At 43.8% G+C, this 12,196-nt stretch overlaps 1 protein-coding gene across 1 annotated transcript in view; it reads left to right on the top strand.

Moving 5' to 3' along the window:
* LOC130117622 (intermembrane lipid transfer protein VPS13B-like) overlaps positions 1 to 12,196 on the top strand; it is a 457,273-nt gene that overhangs the window by 98,054 nt on the left and 347,023 nt on the right. Inside the window, exons 18-19 of the mRNA XM_056285747.1 lie at positions 1,763 to 1,897; positions 3,046 to 3,225. Coding sequence (XP_056141722.1) covers positions 1,763 to 1,897; positions 3,046 to 3,225 — 315 coding nt within the window. The remainder of the gene's footprint in view (positions 1 to 1,762; positions 1,898 to 3,045; positions 3,226 to 12,196) is intronic.

The raw sequence follows: 12,196 nt of genomic DNA, 5'->3' as shown, positions 1-12,196 counted from the left end.
TCCCCCATTGTCCCTCTATTGGTTTGTCTTTCTCTCTTTTCTATGCTTGCTACAGTTAAAACAAGAGAGAAATCCATTTTATTGGGCCGGCACCAGATAAAATAAATAATAAATAACTAAATAAACACTCCCCAAAGTCATAAACGCAGCCGCTGTGGCCACTTGTAGGAAATGAAATGCTGTGTCTGTCTGACTCTGTGAGGGAGAATTATTCTACTAAGTAAAACCGTATTGGAACAGGTGATGTAAGAGTTCGACGTGATTCCTTTGGACAGTGCCAGCTCACTGGAAGAATGTAGCATGTGATGGATTGGCTGGATCCCCCTCTTTTCTCTCAACGGGGGTCTGGCACCGAGCTCCAAAAAAAACCCCACGGTATCTTTTCCACATCCAGCCAACCTTCCGATCCTCCTGTTATGTATTTGAAATATCCTCTCACCATAGAAATAACACTGACATATCACGATGACGGGTATCTAATCCCCCCTCCCCCCCAGCACCACCCACCCCCACCCCACTTGCCACAGTGAAAACAGTCTCGGCTCGGAAAGATGGCAGATGGAAGGTTCTTCCACACTTGGCTGCCGTTAAGGGGAGTAATCATAGCACGAGGAGCACTTGAGGAGCTCTGTGATGTAACTTTGGTGTTAGGTGAGCTACAGTTGACGCTAAGCTGGATGCAGTCATAATTGTATTGGATATTATTTTGGAAAGATATATCCTTCGTACTGGCCTATTACTCACTCCTTAACGGCCCTGTTATTTAGCTTATAATGTTTAAGTCTTTCAACTCAAATGGGTTTACTGGGAAACCTGCAAGGCATTTAGAACAAGCACTCGACAATTTAAGGGGTTTTATCTCTTTTAATACCCTTCCTGGCCCCTTTTTCTAAACAGTGCTGCTGTGATGTCGGGATGTTACTGCGGTACATCTAAACGCACATCAACATAGTGTAAATATTATCAGTGGAAAATTATCAAAGGACTTAAAAAAAATACCGTTGAATAAAACACGGCTCAGACCTTTCCAAGTGTTTACTCACAGATCAATACATTCAGGAGAAAAAGTCATAAACTGTGAGTTTTCCAGCTCAGATTAGCTGTAGAATGCAAATGCTGATGCAGCCGCATGAGTATCACAAAGACACATGTGTTCGGGTCCAGCAGCAATTTAGTTTAGGTTTTTTAATATGTGGTTTAGATATGAAGCACCTGCAACTCTGGTGAAAGCATTGTATTGACTTTTGATTAACGCTCACGTAATGGTTACATCATGGTGAATAGCTCAGCTCTGTGTGGCTTGTTCCATATAGTTATACTGCACCCATATTGTAACTAACCCAAGTCTGCTGCACTGCAGTTCCAGGATAACTTCTTGGACATGCATATGTATCGTAGGTAGAAGACTCACGACCTTGTACCAAGGCAGAAAAAGTTAATGAAAAAGACCAAGGTGGCTCCTTTTGGGATGGGGGAAGCCCCAGAGGTCAACCCTGGAACCAGAGGGCACATATCCGGTATTCTGGCCAGAGCACATTTTACCATGCACCCAATTGCCTTGACATGGCTGACTCGTGTGTGTGCGTGCGTGTGTGTGCGTGCGTAGAGAGCACCTGGTCTCTCAGGTCTGCGGGAGAGAGTGAAGGGGTAAAGAAAGGGGTCAAGAACAATTAAAGACCAATCAAGTGTTTAACGAAGCCACGGCAGCAGTGTTTAAACCTGCCGCACTGCACTTCATTTTCGCTTTGTTTTTTTTTATTAGGTGTGAAATCTCCGAGCCCGTCACCGACTCTCGAGGCCTCGGTCCAGAATGTGGAGCTGAAGTTGTGCAGCCGTGCGACAGTGAAATGTGCCTCGGGAACTGTGGGAGCTGTAAAAGTGTGCGCCAGGACCCCAGGTGTGTGCAGCTGTGCCCTGTTAAACTTTACTGCCTATGTAGGAGGGAAAGAGTGGGCCCGCCTAGACTCTTCTTTTTCCTGATACTTTTACACACTCCTCAATCTCTCTTTCTCTCTGTCTCGCCATCTCTCTTGGCCTTGATTTCTCTCCAGATACACGCTTCAGTCGCTGCTCTCTCATTGGGTGCTGTCGATGGGCTCAGGCCATCCCTTTGATGGCCAGGCGAAAGTATATTGATATCCAGACAACAATCTCCATGTTACTGGAGATAATGCAGAGTTCACAAGGTTATACTGTGCTCACTTCATGCTGTCGGGCAGATTAATGTTTCATTCTGATTCTTGATACAGAGAGAGGATTTATTTTCTTATTTCTGCAAAATTGACACCTACTGCTCTCATCCGGTTCCACTTTCATGTCTCCAAGTGTTTGGATGGCAGCACATTGAAATTCCTTTTTCTTGCCGTGAAAACAAATCAAAGACATGTAGGTTAGGTTAATACTCCTGTCTGTGCCCCTGACCAAGGCAACAGGAAAAAAGAACTGGAGTTGGACACCGGGCGCTGCACGGCAACTGCCCACTGCTCCCAAATACACGGCTAGGATGGGTTAAATGCAGAGGATTAATTTCCCCAAGGGGTTTAATAAAGTATATCTCCAAGCAAGTTGGTTTATATTTTTTAACAGAAACATTCACACTCACTATTTCTGACTCGGTAAACAAGGTTTTTATATCATAAACAACTCCTCCTGTTTATGCTCTCAATTTTCTTGCTTCTGTAGGTGCTGTAGAGGGGCCTGACAGCCATGAAAACACAACGGGAGAATGCTATTTGCCAACAGTTTTATGACTGGATTTTTCTGTTTCCTCTTCTTCATTAAGCTTAGTGGTGTTACATATTAAAATAAGTACACACATATTTAGTCATAATGATTTTTAGGGATCCTCTACATAGGACAACCTCCATGTAGGACAACCTCTTTAAATGCAATTAATTTGCTTTTTTTCTTTATTTATTCCCCCTGACACATTTTTAAAAACTCCTCATCTTTTCTCTTGGCTTAAACAGAGACCAACAACTTTGCTAAGGAATAATTTCGCCGTTTGGAACATGTTCATTGTGCTTCTCCTCTTCCTTGTCCTAGGGTCAGCAGACGGGGTGAAGGAGAAACTAGTTCCTCTGATCCAGGGTCCATCTGACACCAAAGAACTCCACATGAGCCGCTGGCTCAATGAGATACGAAAACCCGAGTCCCTACTGGCTCCTGACCTTCTGGCCTTCTCTGTCCAGATTCCTCAGCAAGGAGATGACTGCAGGAACTCAGGTAGAAAGTCTAAATCTATAACCATTTCCTCATATTAATTTAGACTGCTATAAATGGCTAATACCAAAGGGCCATTTCATGTTCAACTGATTCCACCACCTGATAATAATGAAACCATAAATTATGCTTTTTCAATTCTATTCTATTCTATTCTTCTGCTGGATTGTTGCAAATTGATCTCGAGTGGAGTGACTTTGCTTTCCAGCCAAAGTACCTTGAATCTATAAGGCTTCCTCACTTTGATATTTCTGTATTTCAGCTCATTTTCCGGTTGTGGTCAGATGTTTTGATTTGTACCGGGCACTCCAAGTACATATTCCGTCCCAATTGTCAGCTCCCCAGTGCAGCTTGAGCTTGTCATATTTTCCCCCTGACCATAATGTCACGCAGTGCCCCTCTTCCATTTGTTTGGTTAGTAAAGCGGATAAGTGTTCCTTCCACTGTGCTGTCCCTGAAGCAGCATTGGCAATGCTGCGGCTCCCTGTAGGCAATGTGAGTTCTCTAAACAGCGGTTGGTCTCTTGTCAGTGCGGGCCTGAGCTAAGCTGAGCTGGCTAACAGCAGTTAACCACTGTAGGATTGCTGTGTGTGTGTGTGTGTGTGTGTGTGTGTGTGTGTGTGTGTGTGTGTGTGTGTGTGTGTGTGTGTGTGTGTGTGTGTGTGTGTGTGTGTGTGTGCGTGTGTGCGTGTGTGTGCGTGCGTGCGTGCGCGTGTGTGTGCGTGTGTGTGTGTGCGTGTCAGTCAGAGGTATGGTGTGGTGTACAGTATCCACAACAAAGTTCAACCAGCAGCTGCACATGTCATAACATTGCAGTTAAAATTGCGGGCTGCTGGATTTAGTATGCTAGTTACTTAATAACTCAACCTTGGTCCCTCTCATACGGTGCATATTTACATTAGTAGCCAGGTATGTCCTCACCGATGTGGCCTCCAGTTCTCGCTTGCTATGGAAATCCTCTGTTAGTCCTTTCCTCCGTGAGTGAGATCATGAATATCAGTTTGTCAACACCGGCCTCCCCGGTGGATCCACTTCCCCGTCCCTGTCAGCTGTGGCTGGTCCACCAAACCAGAGGATCTCAGGCTTTCCTGCTGGGCTCCCAGGGAAGATGGATGCCCTGAAAACAAGATGTACTCAACTCCCCTCTTCCCCTGTCATTCTCCTCGCTTGTTCACAAGTCTCTAAAAGCCCCTGAAAAGTGAGTCTCTCAGAGAACACTCTGGTACGTTACAGGAGACAGGAGAGGCAAGAGGACCACAATGTAAAACTATACGCCTCAAGTATTAGTCTTCAGAGTTCTCTTCACAACCACAACTGTTCATCACTTTTAATACGAGGCTGCGGAGATTCATTGTGCGGCCTTGACTTAAAACCCAAAGCCGGTTCCTGAATCATATCAGGCCCAGGGGCCTTAAACATGTCAGCTTTTAGGATGGAGATGAAGCTGGCCTCAGGTGATTTGAGACAGAGAGGGTCACTACAGCCATAGCTTAAGGTGCAATGAGGTAAGATGATAAGCGTGGATTTGTGACTTCATGTCCGACCAGAAATTCCATTGCTGTTGAATGTCATAGAAAAGGACTGTCACGTTGCTGCCAAACCCAGGACCAGGGAGATACTACGAACTTCACATGTAGGACAAGGGAAAGCTTTTACTCAACACATAATCACAGTGCAACACTGTACCTACATGAACAGTCAGTTCAAACGGATGTTTTTTTTTCTAAGTTGCAATGGCCTAAAAGTACATTTTAAACCGGTTTTATTTCTGACACTAAGCATCCCCCTCTACTCTCTGCAGATATGGACCTTTTTTAGGAACCTCGGTAAATTCTATTTAGTGCTCAGCCTCAGACTATTACTTTGATTTAGAGCACATATTGTTTCAGCAAAGCAATGGCTCATAAAAAGGGTACATATCTTTGAATATTAAAAGCTGAGTTGAACACAAAACAGAGGACTGAAGGAAGAGGGGAGAGGTGGCGAGAGTATAGATGGAGGTAAAGATGGGGGGGGCTCCCCCAGAAGCACTGGATATATCTCCAACAGATGTGGAACAGTGGAGGCCTGCACTCCTTCTCATCACTGCATCAGTCTTTTTCTCTTTTTTTTTCTTGTACTGTGTCTTTGATAGTCCGTTACTCCTTCCTTTCTTTCTTTCTTTTTCTTTCTTTCTTTTTCTTTAATTCTTTTTCTCTTTATTTCATTCTTTTTCTTTATTTCATTCTTTCTCTTTATTTTTTCTTTCTCTTTATTTCATTCTTTCTTTATTTCGTTCTCTTGTTCTTACTTAAGCACCTTAAAAGTTTTCATTGTTCTCCCATTTCACACACTTCTAGAATAATATATGCTAACACTTGTATTGTGTCTCTCCTTCCTTACTTCTTTACAGACTTACACATATATGCTCCCTCTTTTTGAGAGCACGAGAAATTCATTTCTCAGCGTTACCTCATAAATCACAGCAAATCTTCACAGGAAAATTCTACCCCCGGTGGATTTTCAGGTAAAGTTTAATTTTAGCAAAAACTACTGTGAGTGCAGCAATTAATTCTTTGTCTGTATTTATCTGGCCCTTCTTCAGTGCACTCATGTCTTACCCAGACCAGCGGTTCTTAGAGATTTGCTGCTAATGGAAAGAGAGTACGTCAGAACATAACAAACACACACACACACACACACACACACACACACACACACACACACACACAGAAAATCAACCAAAAAGCTTTCTTTTATCTGCAATATACCTGTCAATACATCGAAGATTATAGTCGAGCAGAGTTTGACAAACAATTCCAGCAGACGAGACCGTTCCTGTTTGTGTATCTGTGCGTGCTTGTGTGCAGATGTATATGTTGACTGTTGTTTCAAACTTTATGCTGATGTAGCAGCTGTTTGTGTGTGTGTGTGTGTGTGTGTGTGTGTGTGTGTGTGTGTGTGCATGTGTGCATGCGTGTCGGGTGGAAGGGATTATAAAGCCGTGGAGCCATCCACATGTCCCTCCTGTCATCCAGAGGGTCACTGGGAGCCTGTTAGTGCAGCGTTAATGGAATGATGGATGCAACGCCTTGCTCAGCCTGAGATGAAAGGTGGAGTAGCAGCACCCTAAATGGGTTGCACCCCTCGCTCCCCTAGGGCCGGCTTGGAGATTAAATATTTTGTGATCATGACATTTTCTGAAGCGATGGAGTACTTGGCTCCGGCATCAAACGCATTTTATTTCTCCCATGTGGCTCTGTTGATTCGATTTAGCGAATTCTTAAAACGTGATCATTATAGATCGACCATAGGAGCTGAGGCAAGAGCAGGAAAAAGCTAACTTCTTACACCATAGACATACTGAAGACATTAATATATATTGAGACACAATCAACTTTTACATTCTATTTTACATTAGATCACTGGCTTCTGGACTTTTTTGGGATGCACTGCACAACAAAGCGGCACTGGTATCTGTCTGCTTATCCCTCAAAGCATACATGCAACATGCTACTAGCATGTACCCGTGTGTGTGTGTGTGTGTGTGTGTGTGTGTGTGTGTGTGTGTGTGTGTGTGTGTGTGAGCTGTTGAATAAGTAGTATTTCTTGGTGAGTGTACCATTGACCATAGTTGGTCATAAGTAGAGAAAAGCCAAGGCATCCGTGTTTTCCCACTGGCCGTGTATCTGCCATTCTGTGCTGTCTCATCTCTTAGAGGATGTGACAGACCATGTTTCTGTCTTCGTGGATGTGAGTTTGTAAGCAAAATGGAGCCAAACACATGAGAAAACTCTGTATCTGGATACTTTCTGTGACAGTTTTCTGCATGTGACATTCTTAGAGCAACCTCAAAGCCATGATTGGAATTGTTGAGTTAATTTGCCTGAAACAGGGATGGATGGATAAAGACAAAATAATGGAACGTGTAGCTACGCACATGAATTGCAGCTCTGCCGTGTTCATATCTACATTTCGATTTCTCCCTTTTGCTCTCTGCCCCTCACTTGCACACCCTCTTGCTCTCTCTCTCTCCCACTCTTTGTCCTTTTTACTTCACCAAAGAGATGAGCGGCCTTCAAATCAGGCCGGTAACATCTGTTTTGTGTCTAATTGTTTACCAGCGAATTAAAAAGAAATTCCACTTTACTTAGAAAATGAAGAGGGTGGGTTGGCGTTTGAGGCAGGGGGTGGGAGGGTGTCCCTGTACACTTGCACAAACTCCTACAGATCCAGACTAATATGTTTTCATTTAACTAGGCTGAGGTTGGAACATTCTAATAAATTAAGCACAATTAAAGGCGGGGGTTTTATCGCAAAAGAACCAAGACGTGTGGCTTTGAAATGTCCTCTTTTATGGATCCAAAGACATATAATAATTTCAGATTTTAGTGTTAACCCTTTGTGTTACAAAGTGACAGTCCCAGATGACTTCCCCTAATTGAGCAGTTGTTCTAGATGGACCCGGTGACAAGGAGAGCTTTTTGCAGCCGCGGCGCTCCACTTGAGCCAGCGGTTCTTCCATTTTTTTTCATCTTCCTTTTTTTTCCGTCTTTCTCTTTCTTTAACAAGAATGAAACAGATTGATTTGTGAGCACTTTGTTATGACAAAATGAGTAATGAGAAATCAATGCTGTGATCAAACGCGATAAAAAAAGAAGAAAAAAAGTGGCGAGAGGAGATAAGTAAAGTAGGAAAGGCAGAATGAGAAGAAGGAGGAGAGGCTTTAAGGCCGAGAGGAGATTGGTAAAGTAGGAAAGGCAGAAAGAGGAGGAGGAGAGGCTTCAAGGCTGAGACAGGGCAGTCATTGCTGTTGAGTCACCCCAGAGTTAAGGCAGGGGCACGTAGGACCAGCAGTGCAAAGGTCAGTTGCCCAAACAGGGCGAAGTCGCCTCCAGACATTGCTGGACTGGTATTACGTTTGTGAATTATTACTAAATTTAATCTCGGAGTTGGGTAGTGCCCCCAGAGGGTCAAAAATCACCAAAATCCCATGGACACATCATTCATGATGACCCAGGAGGCCAGACTGTCATAAATTATGAGCACTACTTAAGAGATGCTCAATAATGTTGATCCCTGTACAGTGGCTGGCTGGCTGTCCTCTTTGGGCCTGGGGCCTGCCACTAGTTGATGGATGGCGAAGACTAAGGGCCCCTTACCGGGCCATTGTGGGGGTGGAGGGCAGGAGGGCGTGTGAGGAGTCAGGGTTCTGCAGTCCAAGCTGAACTTCGGGGCGGACCCGCTGATTTGCAGGTGTTCCTCAACTACCCCGACTTTCTCCAGAGGAGGAGGAGGAAGGGGTGGGGGGTCGGGTTGGCTTTATGATCATAGAGAAGAGAAGGAGGGAGAGAGAACGAGGGAGAGTGAGGGAGTGCATGTGTTTTCCCCAGGCACGCCAGCAGCTGCGAGACAATGATTTATGCTTTTCTCAGAACTCTGGGATCTCAAAATGTTACATTTAATCAAGCACACTGAGAGCAGAGCAAATGTTAAAGATGTTCCTTATAAAGCCCTCCAGTTGTGATCTCTTTACCATGCTCTGGGAGCAGTGGGAATAGGGGAACAAAGTGATCTTTAATCTTAATTTAAACATATTGGAGGGGATTATGAAAGCTACATGGAATTAATCCTTGGAGAATGCCCTGGCCATTGTAATACTAAACATATTTAGTTTCCTAATTGATTTTAAACCTGTTTTCTCCCCTATTTTTCTATCAGACAGATGGAGACAAGAATGTTACAGAGCTTGCGGGTGTTTACACAGAATTCGGTCAAAGTTTGACGCTATTTGTAATAGTTTTACACAGACTCTTCTCATGTGGTCTTTTAACAATCACTGCACTGCTGATCAGCATTGGCTGACGCTCTGGAAACTTGCATTTATTCCCCTGAAATGTAAATTGTTCACTGTGGTGTTTAATTAAGGGTCAGTACTTTCATGTGCATGAACACATGGACAGATTTAGCTAATACTGCATTGTTGTAGCTTGTCACAAACAACGGATAATGACTGTTGTGGTATCATGCGTATGAATTTAGATATCATGATGCATGAGTTCTCATAAATTTCTGCTTTGATGTGCAAATGGCACTTACTACACATATCCTTGTCTCCTTGTCCGTGTGGGATCATGTCTATAGTATTTATTTGGAAGTCTGTGTTTAGATGTGTGTTATTCTGCAGGCGTGTACATGTTACTGTTAAATTGTGTACGAGTTAAAAGTGCCAGTTTGTGTGTGTGTGTGTGTGTGTGTGTGTGTGTGTGTGTGTGTGTGTGTGTGTCTTGAGTGGAGGGGCCTGTCCATGGCAGTCAGAGACAGGTGGGATCTTACAGTACCTCGCACATACAGACCCGGAGACTAATGAGAGCAGGTGGGAATGGAGAACCGGCTGACTTTGATCATTGAACACATGCACATAAGATACACAAAGAGTCTCTCTCTCTCTCTCTCTCTCTCTCTCTCTCTCTCTCTCTCTCTCTCTCTCTCTCTCTCTCTCTCTCTCTCTCTCTCTCTCTCTCTCTCTCTCTCTCTCTCTCTCTCTCTCACACACACACTCACATACACAAGAAGATAGCTGCAGATGCATAACACAACACTAAATAGAACAAAAGTAGATATAGGCAGCATAGATATAGATGCATGTGGGAGCACAGGCATTCAAGTATCCCTTTTTGCCTGCCCAACTCTGAAATTGGACCTCTTATATAGACTGCACTAAGACATCATAGATATGGTGTGAATTGGGGGGGTGGGGTTCATTGGTAGCCTCCTCCATTACAAGCTTTCAAAGACCTGCCGTACTTTCATATGTCCATCTATCATGCTCCTTTTCCCCTTTATAAGCATGTGTTCAGCCACTCTGCTGAGTGTTAAATCAACAGTCTGGCTTCGTCTCAGGCAGGCGCTTGATGGCTTTAAGCTGCTGGCGTGAATTTCCCCTCTGACTGGTAGGCCGAGGCAAAATCATAGTAAAAGGGCACTTGGAACAGGGACGGCTGGTATAAATGGGCTAACAGGGCTAAGCCCTCTCTAGCTTTTATATTAAAGATAAAAAAAAATTATTGTTAAAAAAACATTAGAACAGACTGTTTTAAATTTTGGTGGAAGCTAGAATAGCGACAGCACCAAATAGTTACAAGAAAAACATGAGGATCTATCTAAATGGGCTCATTTTTACAGCCCAAACACAGTAGCTTCCATTCATCTTCGTAGTGAGTGGGTGTCGTGGCACGCCTCCTTGATTTTCCGATCATCTGTGCTAAATTCATTCAGCCCTCAGGCCGCTGACTTTTGACAAATGACAGCGGATGTACAGAGTAACGGTACAGTGAGGCACTACTTGTGGGAGAGCGGGCGTTAGATGGATTATTTACTTTATCAATCATTTTCTTTGACGTCTTTGGAGGAAAAATTAGAAGTGAGGAGACTCGGGGTCACATCATCCAAACGATGTTCAAATAACACAAAAGGACAAATGACAAAATCATAAGTTTGTGTTACTTGGTTTCAACGAAAGGACTGGCTAACGGCAAGTGTAGCTAATCACTTTTCTGTTTCCCATGCTAGCTTTTTGGAGGAGACGCAGCTTGGACCCAACACGGCATTCGTCCAACAAAATTAGGAAACGTGTGTGTGAGAGAGGGAGAGACAGAGAAAGAGACAGACGGATACAGAGTTTTTGTATACCACTATATACCTTGCAATAACGAGGTACAAAGTGTCCTTGCTGTAACTTGGCATCTCGGATGTGATGCTGCTGTTGCTGCAACGTGAACTATTGATGGATATAATTCATTTGTTAGCTCACCCACCCGATATCACCACCAGCTGTCACTGACTTGGAATACCTGAGAGAAAAAAAACAATGAGCACTTAATTTAGCTCAGTGATTCTAAATTCTGTATCCAGTAAAATCCTCCCTCACCCATTAAAATTAGGGTAATGTTAGCAAGGAATGAAAATCCTTATATTCTTGGGCCAAGGAGGGACTTCGTTAAGAAACTTTGATTTAGGTCAGTTTCTAGTTCATTGTATTTATTTGTTTATTTGTTTGTTTATCTATGTATGTATGTGTGGGAAAACATGAGTTCTTGTATTCTAATCTACGAGTGGTCCACCTACCTGTACCTGTAAAACACCTTAAGGTTTCAGGGAATGTCTGGTGGCAGTATATTGGGGCTTTTTGATTAGCTCTCTGTAGAATTCATATTACCATAGTTAAATTGTATTTTCATTCATTCATTCATCATCAGCCGCTTCTCCAGGGTTGGGTCGTGGTGGCAGCAAGCTAAGTAGGGCACTCCAGATGTCCCTATCCCCAGCAACGCCCTCCAGCTTCTCCTGGGGGATGCCAAGGTGTTCCCAGGCCAGTTTGGACATGTAGTCCCTCCAGCAAGTTCTGGGTCTACCCCAGAGGCATCCTAATCAGATGCCCGAAACACCTCAACTGGCTCCTTTTGACGTGAAGGAGCAGAAGCTCTACTCCAAGCTCCCTCCGGATGTCTGAGCTCCTCACCCCATCTGTAAGGCTGAGCCCAGACACCCTACGGAGGAAACACATAAATTGTATTTTAACATGTTGAGACTTAAGTGTTTTTAAGATAAAACTCCTCATACACACCTCTGAAACACTTGAAAGCATATTCAAATATGTTTTGCCTACATCTGCCTTTGAGAAGATGATTCAATGTGTCAGTGCAACAGGCCCCTAACTTTGCTGCAACATGTCTTTAAAAGCCCAACTTGACATTGTTAACATCACTGGAGACTGGCGTCACTTTTGTTTTGGCTGCCTTTGCCCTTGATGCTCTCCAAATAAGCAGTGCTCATTGACGTGTAATGATTTTAACAGACATCTTGTCAAGAACATGTCGCCCCCATTGACAGTAGGTTTTCCCCTGCAGACAGCACTTCCATCTACTTCTGGCCCTGGCCCTCCCAGCATGTGACAGTAAAACAGGACCACAGAGCGTGCTGTGGTGGGTGGAAT

This window comes from Lampris incognitus, chromosome 9 (assembly GCF_029633865.1).
Source record: "Lampris incognitus isolate fLamInc1 chromosome 9, fLamInc1.hap2, whole genome shotgun sequence".
Taxonomy (NCBI): domain Eukaryota; kingdom Metazoa; phylum Chordata; class Actinopteri; order Lampriformes; family Lampridae; genus Lampris; species Lampris incognitus.
The sequence above is the reverse complement of the archived record's forward strand: the minus strand, read 5'-3'. Positions and strand labels throughout refer to the sequence as shown.